Source organism: Callospermophilus lateralis, chromosome 5 (genome assembly GCF_048772815.1).
Source record: "Callospermophilus lateralis isolate mCalLat2 chromosome 5, mCalLat2.hap1, whole genome shotgun sequence".
NCBI classification, from domain to species: Eukaryota; Metazoa; Chordata; class Mammalia; order Rodentia; family Sciuridae; genus Callospermophilus; species Callospermophilus lateralis.
The window spans coordinates 75707956-75727858 of record NC_135309.1 but is presented as its reverse complement, the minus strand read 5'-3'; the positions used below and the strand labels follow the sequence as shown (position 1 = coordinate 75727858).

Sequence of the window (19903 nt, the reverse complement as noted above, 5' to 3'; positions counted from 1 at the left end):
ATTAGAGAAATGTAAATCAAAACTACTCTAAGATATCATCTCATTCCAATCAGAATGGCAATTTTCAAGAATTTAAGCAATAATGTGTATTGGAGAGGATGTGGGGGAAAAGGTACAACCACTCTGGAAAGCAGTATGGAAATTCCTTAGAAAACTTGAAATGGAACTACCATTTGACCCAGCTATCCCACTCCTCAGTCTATACCCAAAGAATTTAAAATCAGCATACCACAGTGATGCAGCCACATCAATGTTTATAGCAGCTCAATTCACAATAGTTAAACTGTGGAACCAACCTAGGTGCCCTTCAATAGACGAATGGATAAAGAAACTGTGGTATATCTATACAGTGGAATATTACTCAGCCTTAAAGAATGAAATTATGGCATTTGCAGGTAAATGAAAGGAGTTGGAGAATATAGTGCTAAGTGAAGCAAGCCAATCCCAAAAGACCAACGGCCAAATGTTTTTTGTAATAAGTGGGTGCTGATCCATAATGGGGAGGTCAATGGAAGAATGGAGGAACTTTGGATTGGGCAGAGGGGAGTGAGAAGAGGGGAGGAAATGTGGGTGTAGAAAAGATGGTGGAATGAGATGGACATAATTATCCTAGGTACTTGTATGATTGCATGAATGGTGTGACTCTGCATCATGTACAAACAGAGAAATGAAAAGTTTAGGTCCATTTGTGTAAAAAACAATTTAAAAAAACCCCAAATTTGAATTGGTTAAAATAGTTACTCTAAGACAATTATCAGCATATGGCAGAACCAACACCCTTAGCTAAACCTGGGGTTATACCCTGACAAATCACTGGCTCTTAAGCAGAAAAAAAGGAAGGAAGAGTAGGAAAGAAAAAGAAGAAAACTGTTGAGGAAAATAACAAGATACAAAGAGCGAAACAGAAGGCAGAGAGTGGAGAGGGAGATGAGGATACAAGTAGAGAAACTAGTGGAAACAGTGACCATCACTTTAGATAATGTGACAGGAAACTCTGCTCCAACACCCAGCTGCTTTACAAAAAAGAAGCGAAAAATCATCTTCTCAAACATCAAAACCTAGAAGACGGCAGGATGCCCATAGGATCATGAATACAGTAGTAGGAGAGTAACTGAAATGTAAGGGGATAAGGGAAGACATAAACGACATCCCAAAGAGAAGAGAGTGACCTACTGGTGTTGTAGGAAGCACTGTGGAATGACACCTGCCAGTAATGCACAACTAGGAGAATCTTCACACACCTGGCTTCATTAGTTCTGGACCCAAAAGTGGGGTGTGGGGGGATTATTTACAATTATAGTTTTCTAAAATTAAAACTCAAAACAACACCTCTTGCTTCTAGTATTAATGCTCCACTGTTTTTTGTGGGTTTTTTTAAATTTGTTTGTTTGTTTGTTTGTTTTGGTGGTGCTGGGGATTGATTGAACCCAGGGTTTTGTGCATACAAGGCAAGCACTCTACCAACTGAGCTACATCCCCAGCCCTACTTTTTTTCTTTTAATGGTGTTAAAAGCCTGCTTTGAAGTTGATTTATAAACATTATTTTACTAATTTTGTTTCTCTTCACACAAATGGAGAGATGTTTAAATTGTTAAGCATGGAAACGGTAAAGCAGGTTAAGCCCCAGTGGGTTGATTTTTCTGAGAAAAACAATCTTCACACAGAGTATACTCAAGCTGAACAGGAAAGACTTCCCATTTTAAAAAAAAAAAAATCCAGCAAGGAAAGGCAAAAGGAACACACAAAGATCACACACAACCTTCGAAAGTAAAGCTGACTCTCTACTTCTATTGGACACATCACAGGCTTCAAAAGAGATTTTTTAAAAGAAGATCCGTCCAGTAGCTGTCCTCCCCAGGCTACAGCCTCCCAAGTGAAGACAGGAAAGCTGGAGTCAGGAGAGGGCTGATGAGGGTGAGGATGATGATACAAGCAGAGCTGCTGCATCTAGACACTTGCTGGACCCCATCCTATAGGCTCCGGAGTCAGTGCTGAGGATATGCAAGGTCCCACCAGCAGCCAGGAAAAGGAAATGCAGATGGGGTCAAAGAGATTCAACCTCTCCCCCAAAGAAGTCTTCTGCACAAGTAGGAAGTCAGACGTTAGGAAACAACCTTTCATTATGAACAAAAGACAGACTGGGACAGAAGCAAGGCTAGTGTTTACATGTTCAGACCCATGCATCATGAAGAACGAGTGCATTCTGGCAAAATATAAAAGGCTCATAATGGGAGGGAGGGATTGGCAGTAGCACAGCATAGTAGGTAAGTGGCACCTAGAGATAGTGTAATGACTTTGCACCCTCCCTCCGGGCACACTGGTACCACCAGAATTTGCAGGGGTGGAGATCAGAACTGAAAGACATACTTCTTTTACTCACTTTTTGTCATGTCTTTGAGAGCTAGAATCTAGATCTTCTACGGATATAGAAACTTATACAACCCTAGAGCAATATTTCTCCAGGTAGAATAAATGACTGTGAAAGTCTTCTGGATCCTTCATTTGAAATGTGTGAATGTGCTGTGAAAGCTATAAAGCACACTGACATTTAAACATTCAGAACCACTTCCATTCTAAAATACGCTTCCTACCTAGCACTAAGAAAGCCAAACTAAAAAATGTCCCCAGGAATTGGCTTACTTCACTTAGCATGATATTCTCCAACTCCATCCATTTACCTACAAATGTCATAATTTTATTCTCTTTCAATGCTGAGTAATGTTCCATTGTGTATATATTCCACAGTTTCTTTATCCATTCATCTATTGAAGGGCATCTAGGTTGGTTCCACAGTTTAGCTACTATGAATTGAGATGCTATAAACATTGATGTGGCTGCGTTTTAAGTTCTTTGGATATAGACTGAGGAATGGGATAGCTGAGTCAAATGGTGGTTCCATTCCAAGTTTCCTAAGGAATCTCCATACTGCTTTCCAGAATGGTTGCATCAATTTGCAGTCCCACCAGCAATGTATGAGTGTGCCTGTTCCCCCACATCCTCACCAACATTTATTTATATCTGTATTCTTGATAACTGCCATTCTGACTGGCATGCGATAAAATCTTAGTTTTGATTTGCATTTCTCTAATTACTAGAGATATTGAACATTTTTTCAAATTTTTTTTTATCAAACGTATATCTTCTTCTGAGAAGTGTTCAGCTCCTTAGCCCATTTGTTGATTAGGTTGTTGGGTTTTTTGGTATTTAATTTTTTGAATTCTTTGGAGATTAGTGCTCTATCTGATGTGTGTGTGTGGCAAAAATTTGCTCCCAAAATGTAGGCTCTCTATTCACCTCATTGTTTTGCTGAGAAGAAGCTTTTTAGTTCTAGTCCATCCTATCTATTAATTCTTGATTTTTGTTCTCTCTGATAAGTGGATGCTGATCCATAACAGGGAAGGGGGAGGCATTGGAAAAATGGGAGAACTTTGATTGAACAAAGGGGAGGGAGGGTGGGGAAGTGCATGGGGGCAGGAAAGATGGTGGAAAGAGATGGACATCATTAGGTACACAGCTGACTGCACATATGGTTTGAAGCTACATCATGTACAATCATAGAAATGAAAAGTTGTGCTGCAATTGTGTACAATGAATCAAAATACATTCTGCTGTCATTTATACCTAATTAAAATAAATAAATTGAAAAATTTTAAATTTGGAAAAATGAATAACATTAAAAAAATAAGCTAGAGGATGCCTTTAAAATAAATAAATAAATAAATAATGTCCCCAGAGGAGAGAGGAGAAAGCTCCCCAAAGAGGAAACACCTAGGAGGAACACTGAAGCTAGTGGTGCCAGATCAGTAAGCAATTTAAGGATTTGGTGGCAACCTTTCAATAGTGTTTCATTTTTAACAGCAAATGTCGCCATGAGTACATTTAGCCCTAAAAGACATTGATTTTAAACAGGCTCTCTTCTGAGCAGTTGAGAATGGAGCAGTATGAGCACAATTTGGAATATACTAAGCAAAACAAAGACATGTTAAAATTCTGTTTTGATCAATAAGTACAAGTTTTAAGTAGAAAAAAAGTAGGGTGGGGGGTTGCTTTGTTTTTTGTTGTCTATACAGAAATACTGATTTTTAGAACCTGGTTTTCTTTCCTGAGGGAAAGCCACCTTCCACACTGGGTTTCTACAGATAAAGAAACAGATCATTTCCTTGAGAAAAGTATTGCAGCACGCTGTGATCTCACATCTATCTGGCGCAACTCCAGTCCCTAAGAAGGCTTCACATCGAAAGCTCTCCGAAGAAAGTGGTCCACTCTCACAATGCTGTCTGGGCTATTATGATGCAGGCTTTGTAGTTAGGGCAGATTCAGTTTGTGCCAGGCACAGGGCTCCAAGTACTAAAGAAGAACCTTGGAGATTATCTAGTCTGAAGGGGGAAAAAAAATGACCTAGAAAAGCAAAGGAACCAGGCCAAAGTTCCACACTTGATGAAAACAGGTTTCTCTACAGTGGCACACTACTGATTTATTTTACTACGAGACACTTCTTTGTGGTGGGGAGCTGTCCTTTGTATTGTGGGATATATAGCTGCATCTCTGGTCAATAGCAATCTCCTTGCTCAATGCTGATTAAAAAAAAAAAAAAAAAGAAAGAAAGAAAGTCTCCAGATGTTGCCAAATGGCCTTGGGGAGGAGGCAGAGAGGACAAAACTCTCCCGGTTGAAAACCACTGGGTTTGAAACTGGTATGACCGGTAACTAATTTCTTCTGCCTCCCAATCTGGTGCTTTTTTCATTAACACCATGAATACTTGTTTGCAAATATATATTTTGAAACTACAGAGAAGAGATGAATGCATTAAGCCAATACTAATGCTGATTACATGCCAAGTAGTGTATTGATGACCTCTTAAAAATGAATCTTAGAAATGTGAACTGACAGTATTTATTAACCTGTGTGTGCCCGACATGAATGTCAACACAAGGACTGGGGATGTAGCTAAGTGATAGAGCATTGGCCTAGCATGCACAGGGCCCTTGGTTCTATCCCCAGTACCAACAGAAAGTGAGAGAGTGACACAGACGACAGACAGAGGAGATGAATGTAAACATGTAGAGCATAGAGATCTACAAAAGGCCAAAACTATGGAATCTTGGGGTTGGGTAAGGTACAGTAGTGTCACATTAAATATACCACAAGGAGAAGTCACTCTACAAATGGTAAACTCTGCTGTCAGACTTAGGCAAATTCACTACACATTGTACCTAAATAGGGGATCATCTTTTAAAAAACAGAAACCAAAAGGGACCTCACTATCAAACTGTTCAATCATTTTATTGTAAGGACTGAAGACTCAGTTGAAAGAGCTGAGGTTTCCTAAACTAGTGGGTCAGATTCCTGGTAACACAGATGAGAAAACCAGGTTCATGAATAAGTGGGACACACAGATTCTAGTACCAACAGCAGCCTCTGATTTCAGAGTTCCCGTTAGTTATGTTATTTAGACATTACCTGTTTCTCTTTTTCCGGTGTTCTCTATTAGAATTTTCGGATTCACTACCACTGCTTGTATTACAGCGTGAGCGAGACCTGAAGACAAAAATGAGAAGAGCAAAGGAGAAAACCCAGGTGTAAGACAAATGAAAACTTTCAGAAAGGTTCATTTGGTTCTTCTGAACTAATTTTGCAGTCAAGTTACTAATCCAAACATAAAGAACTATCTTATCCCTCTCCCAGTCGGTGCTTCTGACCTCAGTCAGACATCAGAACAAGACTACAGCCCAGGAAACAGCAAGACAGGGGAAAGATGGAAACAGATTAAGGCAAAAGTCATCATGTTCCCAGAAAGGACCACAAAAACCAATCACTTCTAACAAAACTCTGCCATGACAAAGCTGTGAGTCCCTGTGGTGACTAAATATGGAGGAAGAGTCTCACCCCTCCCTACTCCTATACAAAGAGGCAGGGTTTATTTCTTCTGCCCTTGAATTTCTATAGGTTCTGTGACTGATTAATGAGGTGTGAAAGATACTCTGCCAATTCCAGAACTATCCCTTAAAAGGACTGACTGCTTCTGCTCCCTCCCAGCCATCATCTAAAGAAGTCCAGGCCAGCCATGCAGACAGACCAGATAGAGAGGTCTTAGGCCTCGATCCTTCTGCCAAAATTTCAACATGAGACAGAAAGAGCTGCTAGACAACCCAGCCTCTGCCACCATCAATCACAGCCTCATGAGACCCTGAGCAAGACCAACTAAAGAACTGCCTTTCACTGGACAGAATTAAACTATACGTAAATATATTATATAAATAAATATATATGTGTGCATATAGCACACACATAAAGATATGGCTGTTGTTGCTTTAAACCACCAAGTTTTGGAATGATTTATAAACTAGCAATACTTAACTGATAGCTCCTCTGAAACACAAAGGAGCAGGAAGAAAAAGAGATGGAAGACTGAGAACCAGCTGAAACCAGTTGGAGTTTTGAAAGTTAAAAAAAAAAATCCCATTCTTGCCTCAACTCTGAGCACTGCTAATCTGCTAGCCCTTCCCCGCTCTCCCTGACTCTTCCATTTTTGCCCATTTTTGGTATTTTACCTCCTTCTTTGCTTTAGATCTGAGTCTTCACCACTGTTATGGGCTTTCCTATGGAAAACAAAAGAAGACATTAAAGAAAACAGAACATTATCAATTGGCTAAGGAAAGCATATCAAGACAGGCTTCACTGTAGTTAATTCATGTCTGTTATGTGTGACTTACCACACAGTTATGTCCCAGAAACATAACATACCACCCTCTGGCCTCAGGAAGCCAGAGCTCTAGAGGGGGCTGCAGTCTACAAATAGCAACAAGTAGCTTATCTGTTAAGTTCCATTCAGCCAATGGTGGTGTAAGTCTGCAGTTTATAGGCCTGCAATCCTCTAAACCAATTTCTGCCATGGGCTAACTGATATCAACTCTTTTTTTTTTTAATTTTTATTTTTTATTAATTGCTCGAGACAATACAATGATCTTGACATATCATACATTTGATTCAAATGGGGTATGAACTCTTATTTGGATGACCTTGTTCAACATCCTGTCCTTCAAGTCCTTCTATGACTTCTCTAAACCTCTCCCACCACAACTCAGCAATGTACAGTTTGTTATACACGGAGCCACATCATCTGTAACCACCTCCACACACTTTGCTCCCTGACCACAATCTCCTCTTCTTCCTGTTCACCACTTCCCATTGACCTTCCAGCAGCTCCAGTGGGGCATCCTAGTTCAAGTGCAGGCTCCAAAGTCAAAACAGCCTGAATGTGAATCCCATCTCCTCCACTGCCAAGTTGTGTGATTTAAACAAGTTACTTCTCTACTTAGTACCTCACTTTTAATAAACCTCCCATAAAAGGTTGTTATGAGGAGCAAATGAATTAAATGCACAGCAGGACCAGGGCCATTATAAGCACTCTATAAATGCAAGCCACAATCATTACTGTTTATTCAACAATTTTCATTCTGCCCTTTCTTTGATCCCAGTAAGGCTGCCTATTGACCTTACCACTTTCCACCTTCACTTTTCTTCACTGTCCTCCTTATCCAACTTAGATTTCCTAGTCCCCCATTTCAATAATGTGCCTTTCACTGCATCTTTTTGCAAAACATCACACATGGGTAAATCCAACTACCCAGGTTCTCTCCAAATAGTGAGCTGAGAAGTGCTGGAGGGAGTTCACAAGAAAGCATCTTACTACAACAGAAATCCAATTCATAAACCTCGAGGGGGGCCACAACATGGTCCAGCAATCTCACCACCATTTTCAGACCCAAGGACTATGTTTCTGCAAAGCAGTATTAATTCCTTCTCTTGGACTCCTGGCCCATGGTACCTCTGCTTCAGCATATGACTTTTCTTTCTCCTTCCAAAGGAAAAAGTGTCCATTGGATGGGACTCTTTCTTCCTCCTGCTACCAAGTCTCAAAACTTACCAAAATATTTCAGTTATTTATGAATCTATCCTGACAACTAAGATTAGTCCTTCCACCTTCTTGTGACAACTCATTGATACAATATTTTTCATTTTTCTAAAGGTAATAGTTTTTAAATTTTTTATTTCTTATATCATCTATTTCCTGTGAGTTCCCCTTCACTGCATTCCTTCCTCCCTCCCTCCCTCCTTTCCCCCCTCCTCCCTCCCTCCCTCCCTCTCTCTCTCTCTCTCTCTCTCTCTCTGCATCTCATTTTTTTGTTTCAGTCGGCCTTTTAAGACAGAAGCCACCCTCATACACAGTTCATAATGGCTCTCTCTTCCTATCTCAGCACTAAGCAATCAAGAGACCAGAGCCATCTAGATGTGTCAAGCATGTTAACTGATACCTTTGCTGTAATGTGAGGCAGCCTCTACCACTTCATTGGGGATCCTTTCAAAGTCAGGATCTGTAGGTATTTCTCTTGTACCTGTCTCTTTTTTTACAGTAGAATTTTCTTATCTCATGCTTGGGAGATAAGAGCCTAGCTTCTAGCATTCTAGGAGTGAAGAAAGAAGGGTCAGAAATACAGCCTGCTGCTTGGTCTCTCCATCTCCAAAACTAGTCTCCTTCACTGTTTCTCCACAGGACAGTAACTTTACAAGCACAAATGCAATCATGCTATCATGATTATAACAACTTATAACATGTTATAACAACGACTGGTCTAAGAATCAAATTCCTGAACAAGCCCAGATGGGCTATAAAGTCTGTCCCCATCTTTTTCTCTGGACTCATCTATATTTTTATTCACTCTCAGAATTTGAACAATACTGTCTTCTTTCCTTCTTATGAATGCTCTCTGTTCCCTTCTACTACCTCTGGCTGGCATCTTTCCTTTCCTTTTGCTTTTATCTCAGTTCCTGGTTCACATGCCTAGCTTCAGGAAAACCTTGCCCAACCCACTTAATCCAGCAAACTTATCTTAATAGTAATAGTTGTACAGGTGTTTGATTTGTTAAAATCTACAAAGCAGTTATACTTATGATATATGTGCTTTTCTGTATGTATGCTAGGTTTCAACAAGATTTTCTTTTAATTCCTCTAAGCAAAAGATAATGTACCTTCACATAACTTATTAAAGTCACCATTGCACATTTTTTGTATAATACATAAATTTCTCCTGTAACATCTGGTAAGCTCTCAAAGGACAAGAATTTTGTCAGTGTTGTTTAGCATACTACCTGGCATACTAATGGCACTCAATAAAGATTTTTAATGTAAAGATGGAAGCTGTGCAAATAATTGTACTTCCAGAACATGTGCTGGTTATCTTTTCCTAGAATAGAAATGTTGAAACAAGCAGGTCTCAGGGTCTCCATAAACCCTGAAAACTAAATGAAAATGCTTATATGTACCTTTTTCCCCTAGGGACTGAACACAATGCTTTATCAGATTCTCAGTGGGTTCTGTGGCCCCAAAAATGTTAAGGACCACTATAGTAGACTTGGCCAAAATTTGATAGCCTACATCCAACTCATGACAAACAAGTGACAAATAAGAAATTTTGGTATCTTTTGCAAAACATATTTATCCTGGTATCCAAAGCAAAATAGAACTTCCTATTATTAACTTTAAATTCTTGAGATTCTTCCATGCTGATGACAAACCTCAGTTTTAAATGTCAGAGTTAATCCAGCAATGAAGGGATTTGTGCCCAGGAGCAAGGTAAATTTGTATGAAGATAAAACAAGACTAACAAGGACATGGACATTTATAGGTCATTTATAGTGGAAAGAAACAGAAAACAATGCACTTTAGCTCTTCTACGCCAACATGTAGCAATGTCTGGTCTTCTCAAAATGAACATGCCCATCAAGAGATCTTTAAGTGACATGCAGAACAGACAGAAGTCTCTACAGAAACTTAGGCAAAAAGATTCTCTTCTCAATAAATTTAAAGGGTCCTCTCCCAGGAATATATGCTAGTGAAAGGATCCTGTAACCACTTTCTTCAAATGCTTCTCTGTATTTCACAGGAAGCCAGCAGAAAACATATCTCAGTATAGAAATCATTAAGTTTGGACTTGGGAATGTATATAGTCCATATAATTTCACACAATTTGAATTTTGATATACCTAAGCAAATCTTGGTAAATTTATTTTCAAATGTAGTAAAATCAAAATGACTAATTAGCATATATAATAATTTTATTTAGGGAGTGCTGACAAATTGTGCTAATAATTACAGATGAAAAGCTATAAAAATCTACCCGCTGAACAATAATAATACAGCACCAAGTCCTTAATGCATGTAGTCCTCTCCACCACTTAACGCCCTAACAACACACACACACAAAAACTGTGCTTTAAAATGTTTTGTAATGATGTTGCTTTGGTTTTAAGAGTTGTACAAGTTGAACTAACTCTTGGTGTCTCAAGGAGAAAGTTTAGTAAGGGCAGGATGGAGCCTTATTTAAATGATTCATTATCCCCATCTTTTTCTGACCTACAGATCTGGATTCAAATTCCATATGTGCCACAAAAGACAAACTACTGCCATTTCCCTCATCCTGTTTTCTCATCTATGGAAAGGAGATGATAATGCTGGCCAAGTTTTTTCATTGGTAATCATCGCCATACTGACCCACTAATAACCTCCCCTTTTTGGTAAGACTGGAAACTAAGAAATTATATTTTCTTGGACTCCCTTGCCAGCTGGATTCTAGTTGGAGAGGCAATCAGGCAAGATTTGAAGGTAGGAAAAAAGGGAAGGTGATTTTGCTTCTGGCAGAAACTGTGGCATCCACTCCTACATTCCTGAAAAGTGGGTTCCAGAGCTTTCACTAGAGTGGTGGTGCCTCCAGCAATGTCAGCAGCAGTGCAGATTCAGGAAGGCCAGCTCAAAGGCAGAAATAGCTCTGGTTTCTGGACAATAACAACCCTTTCTCTTCTTGTATTCCACCAGTACAGGGACAGCAACAGTGGCTAGACTGCTGGGTTATACCATTCTCCACCTTTTGTGCCTCAAATCCTACTCACATCTTTGTACCAATTCCCTGAATAATCCTTCTCTACTAGAAATACCTCATGACTGTATCAAAAGCCAGTTCCCAGACAGCTATTCTCAGAATCAAGTGAGATATACAGCAGACACTTTGCGTAGTACTTGGAATGTAACAGACACTAAACAAACAGCAGCCATTCATTATCCAGTGTTCTAACTCATCACTGTTGGCCTGATCTAGCTCCCTTTTCTCAACCCTCCTCGGTGAAGGCCATGTAGACTCTTCTTCCCCATCAAAGGGTTTGAGAGAAGTTGGACTTAACTTGGGAAAGCTGGGGAGCAAGAATGGGAAATCAACAGTAGAAGATATCAAAAGGAAGGATTGAACAAGCCTGTACAAGGGCACAAGAGAGAGGAGGAGTCGGCTTCTAAACCCACAATGTGCATAAAAAGAGTCTTGATGGTTATCTGACATTATGACCTGAACTTTTAATAATTATCAAAGCCACTTATGTGACTTATGTGGGGTGGCCAAAGTAATTCCCCCTGAGAAGTAAAAGAAATTCCACTGGTATGTCATTTCTAGGGCTTCCTCTCTTGCATCTGTCACATTACTCTGGCTGCTTTGCAGAGTCCAAAACTTACAAATGTATAAAGAATGTATAAAGATTAGGTGTACATACACAAGAAAAAAATCACACGAACATTCTGACCTGCTATGGAAAAGATAACAGGATTCATTTTCTCCGTGCTCTGAAAGGGTTTCACTGGTATTTATGAAATGATGTAAGTCTGCTATGCTTAGCAGCCGGGCTTGGCTAAGAAACATGATAACTGTGGCTTTGTCCTCCCAGATAGAAATATTTAATATATATTATTTATACTATATAATATACATGTTACACATATCATTAGCATAGTATATATAAGACATATTTTTTAAAATGTATTAATCAATTAAAATACAGAAAGCAAGTTCCCATTGATATTTCATCATTATTTCTCTAAAGTTCTGGCTGTTTCAGATAAATGATTCACCATCCCTAATTTGCTTTATCTCAAAAAAATAAACTTCCTGTTACCTTGAGAAGATGACCAGTAATGGCATTCTGAGAATCACCTGTTATAACAGCACACCTGGGACCCAAAGTGTTTGCTGCAAACGGCAAACAGAGGACCTGTGCTCAGCTTACCTTCTCCTCATTGGCTGCAGAGAGTCATTGTCACTTCCACAAGAGGGGTTTCGACGCCGTGCATAGGGGAACTTTGGTGATTTAGTGCGGTCACTGGGAGAGTTGTAGAGCCCACTGGAGTGAAAGAGGAATGGTCAGCATGTCTACTTGGAAGTTCTTACAAGAACTACACAGCAGGGGAAATTATCATTAAGGTGTCATTTAGAGTTTGCAGAATGTTATCTCACTCTAAACCATCCTAATGAACTTTCAGATGATTTCTTAACTTCCATTAGTTTTCCCTTCTGTCTTTTCAGGAACAAAGTTTCACATGAAGAGACATACTATTGTCATGTGTGGTGGCACACACCTGCAATCCCAGTGACCTAGGAGGCTGAAGCGGGAGGATCCCAAGTTCAAGGCCAGACTGGGCAACTTAGCAAACCTCTGTCTCAGAATTAAAATTTTAAGAAGGCCTGGGAATGTAGCTCAATGATAGAGCCCCTGTGTGGTCAATCCCCACTACCCACCCCTGCTCCCCCCAAACAAATCATACTATTGATTTCCACTTCAGAAATTCCCACCAGTCATGCTAACTTAGAAATCTCCCCAAGTGAGCAATCACATAGTGGTGGGATTCCTTTAGTCAGTGAGCTGAGATTGCTATCCCCTTTGTTACTGTTCTTTACAAAAAGAATGAGTCCTTTACCTCTGGGGGCCATTTTCTTCCCACGGTGCTTGAGATTTGTTTCTTTGGGTATCAGGGCTGTTTTCATTCTTTACTTTCTTAAAGCTTTAATTAAGAAAAAAAGAATAGAAAATAAATTAACTAGGAAACAAAGGGAAGTAAAGCCACATACTGATTTCTTTAGTAAAATTACTCAACAAATGCTAAGGAGTGTGTGTATGTGTGTATACTTGTTCATACCTGTGACTCATTCCAAAAAGAACATGAGGTACCTGCCTGAAAAATATATTTCTCCAGCAAGTTTCACTGGGCTTCCTCCCTGCTTCTAGTTTTACTGCTTTAGGTCAACAGAAGACAGGTCTATCATTTGTTAATAAACCTTCAAGTGTCCACCTCAGGACAGGAAGCAAGGATAACAACAAAACCAAGGAGAGAAGCAAGCAGAGGAGGAAGGAAACCTGGGCCTCCAGGCTTATGTGACTGGCGCCCTCTGGGCAACACTGGTGCAGACTCCCTGGCTCTGGACTCAGGTCTGAATGTGTGGAGGTCAGTCAGCCCTGGGCAGGCTCAGACGGCCCAAAATGACCTTTCCTCAGCTTCCGCTAAATCTTGGCTTCATCCTTCCAGATCAGAATTACTTTCAAATGCTATTTCCTGACTTAGTATCATCTTTCTGCCCTAAGAAGGTAAATATAACTGAGTTGTTATTCAATCCTAACAAATTGTTTTAGAAACACATAGGAAGGAGACTCTTCAGAGGTCACCAGTTGGGGTGGAGGGGTGTCACTTCTCCCTTCACCAGGAGTCTTAGCTCCAGAAAAAGGTAAAGCTTCTTAACTCCTAACTACTTTTAACTCTGGCTTTTTGAGAGATCCTAGAATAGGAATATAGCAGAGTTCATAATCTGACAAGGTCATTCAAAAGGAAAAGAAATGAACTGGTACCCTAGCATACTATATCCATACAGGAATTAATAGATACCTATGAAATTATACATCCAACAAAGGCATATACGCCATAGTCTTGGTAGGTAGCAGGTACATTTTATATAGGAACAATATATTATTTTTATAAAGGTTTAAAAAAAATCTGAAGTTCAAATTCCCAAAGTAAAAGTTTATCTTTTGAAATGAGAAAAATTAGTAAATATGGTGACGATTGAATACAATAGTAGAAACTGTGTGTGCATTCAATAAATAAGAAAGAAAAAGCAAGAGGTGGGGAGTAGAAAAAAAAAGGAGATGAAAGAGGAATTGAGAGTAGACCAACATTAATAATAATAACGAAATCCCAGGTTAATTCCATTTTTTTCCCTAAGCTGTTTCATACCTGGAGCTTCAGTGGTAACTTGGAGCCCCCTCAAGTGTTAGTACTACCCCTAAGCAGGAATGCAGTCGCAAAGGGGACTGAATTCCTTTATGTATGCTCTAAAAGACCCAGAATCTGATCTTCAAGGAAGATTACTGTTCTGATGCTGGACCCACCTTAAGCATACCCTATATGTGCAGAAGACATTGACTCCCTGTTCGTAAGTGTGAGGTCAAGCAGCAGAGACAGTAGATGGAAGTGTATCATTCAAAGAATCTGTCATTCCAGATGCTGGGGTTGGGGTTGTGGCTCAGTGGTAGAGCACTTGCCTAGCATGTGTGAGATCCTGGGTTTGAGTCTCAGCACCACATATAAAATAAAATAAAGGTTCATTTACAACACACATATATATACATACATATATATATATATATATATATATATATATATATATATTTAATTTAATAATTTTAAAAAAGAATGTGTCATTCTAAAAAGGAAATCTGTAATATCTTGGAACTGAAGAAAAGTTCATGTAGGTAGGCAAAACCCTGCGAGAAATTGCAAAACTCTGAGAATCCTCATATCTTAAAATAATCTTGTGAAGTGCAACTAATATGGAAAGCAGTATGGAGATTCCTTGGAAAACTTGGAATGGAATCACCATTTGACCCAGCTATCCCACTCCTCGCTTATTAAACCCAAAGGACTTAAAAACAGCATACTATAGGGACACAGCCACATCAATGTTTACAGCAGCATAATTCACAATGGTTAAACTGTGGAACCTAGATGCCTTTCAGTAAATGAATGGATAAAAAAAATGTGGTATATATACACAATGGAATATTACTCAGCATTAAAAGAGAACAAAATCATGGCATTTTCAGGTAAATAGATCGAGTTGAATAATATTATGCTAAGTGAATTAAGCCAATCCCAAAAAAACCAATGCCGAATATTTTCTCTGTTATGAGGATGCTGATCCATAACAGGAGGCATGGGAGAAATGGAGGATCTTTAGAGAGGGCAACGGAGAGGGAAGGGAAAGGAAGGGACAGCAGGGTAGGAAAGACAGTGGAATGAGATGGACATCATTACCCCAAGTACATGTATGAAGACACAAATGGTGTAAGTCTACTTTGTGTACAACCAGAGACATGAAAAATTGTGCTCTCTATATGTACTATGAATTAAAATGCATTCCGTTGTCATATATAACAAATTTGAATAAATAAATTTTAAAAATATAATATTGTGCAGAAATTATTATTGTGCAGGAATTATAAACTAGATTCCTCAAAGTAGCCACACTCTAGCTAAAGGAAGACACCAACATTTACTAACAAAAGATGGAGTCAATGATGTAAGAAATCTCTGCAGGTCACGTGTCTGTGAGTGCCTGAACTTCTCCATGATGTATGGGGGCAACTTCTAAAGAGAAAGCCAGCCTATGAAAGCGGCTCATTGTATGTTTCTAATGCTACTCCATGAACATAATTGGAGATAGGAAAAAAAAAAAAAAAGACCCTGAAACAGTGTCTGAAAGGAGAACAAGGCAGATCTCTCAGGAAAACAATCCATGTAATATATTAAGAGAAGGTTTTTCCACTGGGGAATGCCTCTGGGCAAACTGATGCAGAAGACTGTAACAACTCTTCATACATATGCAATTGCTGACTTCTGAGGCTCTGATGCTTCTACATGCTATAAACTCTCTTTCTGGGGCCACAGTTCAGTGCACTACTGTAATGAACAGTACATTACACATAAATATCATCTACTTTATTTCACAAGTCCCTGTGAGTTAGTCCATTATATCATACCATTTCAAAAAAATCACATGGAATTTTCACTTTGCTGTTGCGAATGCAGACCATGGATGATCTGTGAGTTCATCACACTGACAGTAAAAGCATTTTCTCCAATAAGAGAGGCAGGTCTTGATGTTTAATATTTTACTGGCATTTTAAAATAGTCCTTGGCCCGGAGACTATCTACAGGACCCATGGAGCAAAATCAGTTAATTTTTTTCAAAGTGAAAAAATTCTTAACCTTGCCAACAAGGACATATGACAGCATATGGTTGCATATTTCTTTAGTAACTACTGACCTTTTTATTGGTGAAGGTGCAATAATTTTAGTTGTTCCTTCAGTTTCTCCATTTTCCAGGTTTGCAGTTATCCGGTTTATGCTATTTGATCCTATTAGGAAAGGTGAGGAAGAAAACACGAAAGAGAGAAAGGAGACAGAGATAAAGAAAACAAAGAAACATAAGAATTATTTTTATTTATTTATTTAGGTACTAGGGATTGAACCCAGTTTTACTCTACCATGAAGCTTCATCCTCCACCCTTTATTTATTTATTTTTTTCTTTTTTACTGGGGATTTAACCCAGGGGTGCCTAACCACCAAGTTACATTCCCAATTCCTTTTATTTTTATTTTGAGACAGGCTCTTGCTAAGTTGCTTGGGGCCTCACTAAATTGTTCAGGCTGTCCTTATATTTGTGATTCTCCTGCCTCAGCTTCCCAAGTTGTTGGAATTACAGGTGTATTTACAGAATTATTATTACAGGTGTATGTACAGAATTATTACTTCAAAATGCAATTGTAGGGACATTGTGGCACTTTGTACCCATAGATAACTCCCAATAAATAATGAACCATCCAAAAAAAATCTGAGGTACTATTTTCTTTCTTTCCCTCCCTGCCTTTTTCTTTTCCTTTTTTGGTACTGGGGATTGAATTCAGGGGTACTTTACCACTGAGCTACATTGATAGCCCTGTTTTTTTTATTATGAGATAGGATCTAAGTTGCTGAAGCAAGTTTCAAACCTTCAATCCTCCTGCCTCACCTCCCAAGTTGTTGGGATCACAAGTGTGCAAGTCAGTGCCCAGAAATGAGGTACTAGCTTTGGACGTGTACTAACCCCTCAACAATGTTCCAGAAATCTAGACAGTGAGTTTTTTGATACTTTCAGAGTAAATTAAGTTCCCATATAATGGACATTATTTACTTTGTTAATATAAGATTCTGGGATATTTAGTACCATATGTTGGAATATAAAACATAATAGTTCTTGGTAACTATATTGTGAAGAAATTCTCAGCATGTCATGATAGCCCCCATCTAAAATCAAACCAAAAAGAAGAAAAAATACCAAACCTGAAAATATCCCTATTCATAATCTGAATAGCAAAACAGAGTAAGATATATGTTACATGTATCACTCACATACAAAACAAATTTTCCACATGTGTTTTTTTTATGGAAACATTCTTAAAAACCTAAAACTGAATTTTTAAAAGCAGTTATTTCACAGATTTGCATACATGCTAGATGGACCAGCAGAGGGAGCCCACAGCAGATGCGATGTTGGAAATCATGGTCAAAATAAAGATAAGTGAGACACTAGTTTTGAAGCTCTGGATCCTGTTCTCAGGGCAGAGGCTGAAAAGCCTTTAGGGCTGAGATGCAAGGGCTCTGGTGACAACTTTTCTCCAATGTCCAGGACCTCACTTGGGAAGAGGCAATTCTGATGAGTAGAGGAACAGCCATTGAGGATGCCCATATGCCTCAAATAAGTTTATGTGGCACGCAGAAACTTCTTCCTCAGGGTTGCTCTTGCAGGTATATGTCCATAGAACACTTGAACACAAAGCATACTCATCACTAACCTCTGAGGGTTTGAGTTCTGAAGATGAGTTGGCAATATTAAGAAAGCACCAGTATTTATTGAGCACTTATTATGCATCAGGTATTGTTTCAAGAGCTTCACACATATTTACTCAGATAATCCTCAAAAAAAATCCTATGAAGTACATACTAATATTATCCCATTTTCAAAGATAGGTCCCATATCCTAAGGCTTTGAAACTGAGCAGACTGACTCAAGAGACTTTCCTCTCACCCACCACAATACACTGCTGTCCATCTGCCATATAGGCCCCACCTAAGAACAGCCCAAAAGTCAGTTTAAATTATGGGGCAACGGTAAGACAGAGATCCTTCAGAGGACAAGTGAAAGGCACATCCAATGAAGAGAGCATTTGATAGACAACTAAGAGAAGAATTCCTTCTCTCACGGACAACCAAGACTGAAAGACAAGAAGAACATCTGAGCACTCCCGAAACTGGCAACTTCCTTCCAGAGGAGTTTGGAAGTATGTCTGGCTACCCACCTGGAAACAGAGGCATTAATAAATATGCTTTTTACACAGAAAACAAATTTCAAATAAGAGTTCTTAAAACTATTATTCTAAGGAATCCGACGGGGATTCAATATCTGAACTTTGTTCCTGTTTTGGAATCTGGACATGGACAGGTGAGTCTGATATATCCAGAACTACAAGGTGAGTTTATGATGCAGCCAGTAAGAATAACTGAACAACATTCCAAATTCAATGTTATAAAGAGTAGCCATGGGGTAAATTTTGCAAGATATAATAAATGGGACACAACCCATTCCCTTGAACTACTCCATGTGTATCGAATGTGGACAGTGTCATTGTCTAAGTCACTTTTGCCATGGCCACATGACCATTAAAATCACAAGGGCTAACTCTCAAAATTGCAGACGCAGACCTGGGATGGAGCTGCTTTTCACATGTGGAACGCCATGTGGTACTGCCCTGGAACCGTGGCAGGAGAGGTTAATTCATTTGAGTACCAGACAGTAGGTGTGGCCTAACATTAATATTTTTAATTGTTACTAATGAGCTTTGTTTAAATGTGGTATTGTTTTCAACAGGTATTACTGATTTACAATATTAATGAAAGAAACCTTCATGTAATAGGGCTGTTTACACAGGCTGGGGAAAGGAGGGTACATCAGAGAGACCAATTCCCAGTGCCACTGATATCAATTGCAAAAGAGCAGAGTAAAGGTGAACATTATGTCAGCCAAAGCCCTATGTAACTAGCTTAAGAATAAACTCTCTGGGGCTGGGGATGTGGCTCAAGCGGTAGCGCGCTCGCCTGGCATCTGTGCCGCCTGAGTTCGATCCTCAGCACCACATACAAACAAAGATGTTGTGTCCGCCAAAAACTAAAAAATAAATATTAAAATTCTCTCTCTCTCTCTCTCTCTCTTTAAAAAAAAACAATATTAAAAAAAAGAATAAACTCTCATCTCTCTAGACTGACTAGTCTTTTCTTAGTCTCACAATCACTCACTTTAAGGAAAGTGAAGTTGTTTAAGCACATTTAGTCTACTTCCAATCAAATTTTCCAAAATTAATGAATAAGCTGAAACTAAATCTGAAGAATACTTTCACATAGAAAAATTGCATGCTATGTTTATATGTACTCTTAAAGAAATTAATATTTGATTATTTGCAGAATCCTAATCATAATTTTCAAAATGAAATACTAGCTTTTGTCAGGTGTGATGGTGCATGCCTATAATTCTAGTGGCTCAGGAGGCTGAGACAGGAAGTTTGTGAGTTCAAAGCCAGCCTCAGGAACGTTGTGAGGCCCTAAGCAACTTGGCAAAACCCTGTCTCTAAATAAAACATAAAAAACAGGCTGGGGATGTGTGGCTCAGTGATTAAATGCCCTTAGGTTCAATCCCTAGTACCAAAAAATACACACACACATACACACACACACACACACACACACACACACGATTTTCCAAAAGAATTTACAAGCATGCTCTCTGTCACAGACACTCAGAAGCAGTATGGCAAGACTTGAAAATAAATTATTCAACTGTCAGGACTAATTTACTAACATAACTCTCATCCATACCACACAAATGAGATAAGTTGTTGTCAGTAAAACAACCTAATTCATGGTTCTTTTATATTAAAATTTAT

At 39.0% G+C, this 19903-nt stretch overlaps 1 protein-coding gene across 3 annotated transcripts in view; it reads right to left on the bottom strand.

Annotated features, from left to right (window-relative positions):
* Epb41l4a (erythrocyte membrane protein band 4.1 like 4A) overlaps positions 1–19903 on the bottom strand; it is a 226531-nt gene that overhangs the window by 25022 nt on the left and 181606 nt on the right. For all 3 annotated transcript variants that reach the window (XM_076856923.2, XM_076856924.2, XM_077109476.1), the window contains 5 exons: positions 16194–16284; positions 12794–12877; positions 12106–12219; positions 6552–6599; positions 5461–5538 (listed from right to left, as the gene is read on the bottom strand). In XM_076856923.2, coding sequence (XP_076713038.2) covers positions 5461–5538; positions 6552–6599; positions 12106–12219; positions 12794–12877; positions 16194–16284 — 415 coding nt within the window. The remainder of the gene's footprint in view (positions 1–5460; positions 5539–6551; positions 6600–12105; positions 12220–12793; positions 12878–16193; positions 16285–19903) is intronic.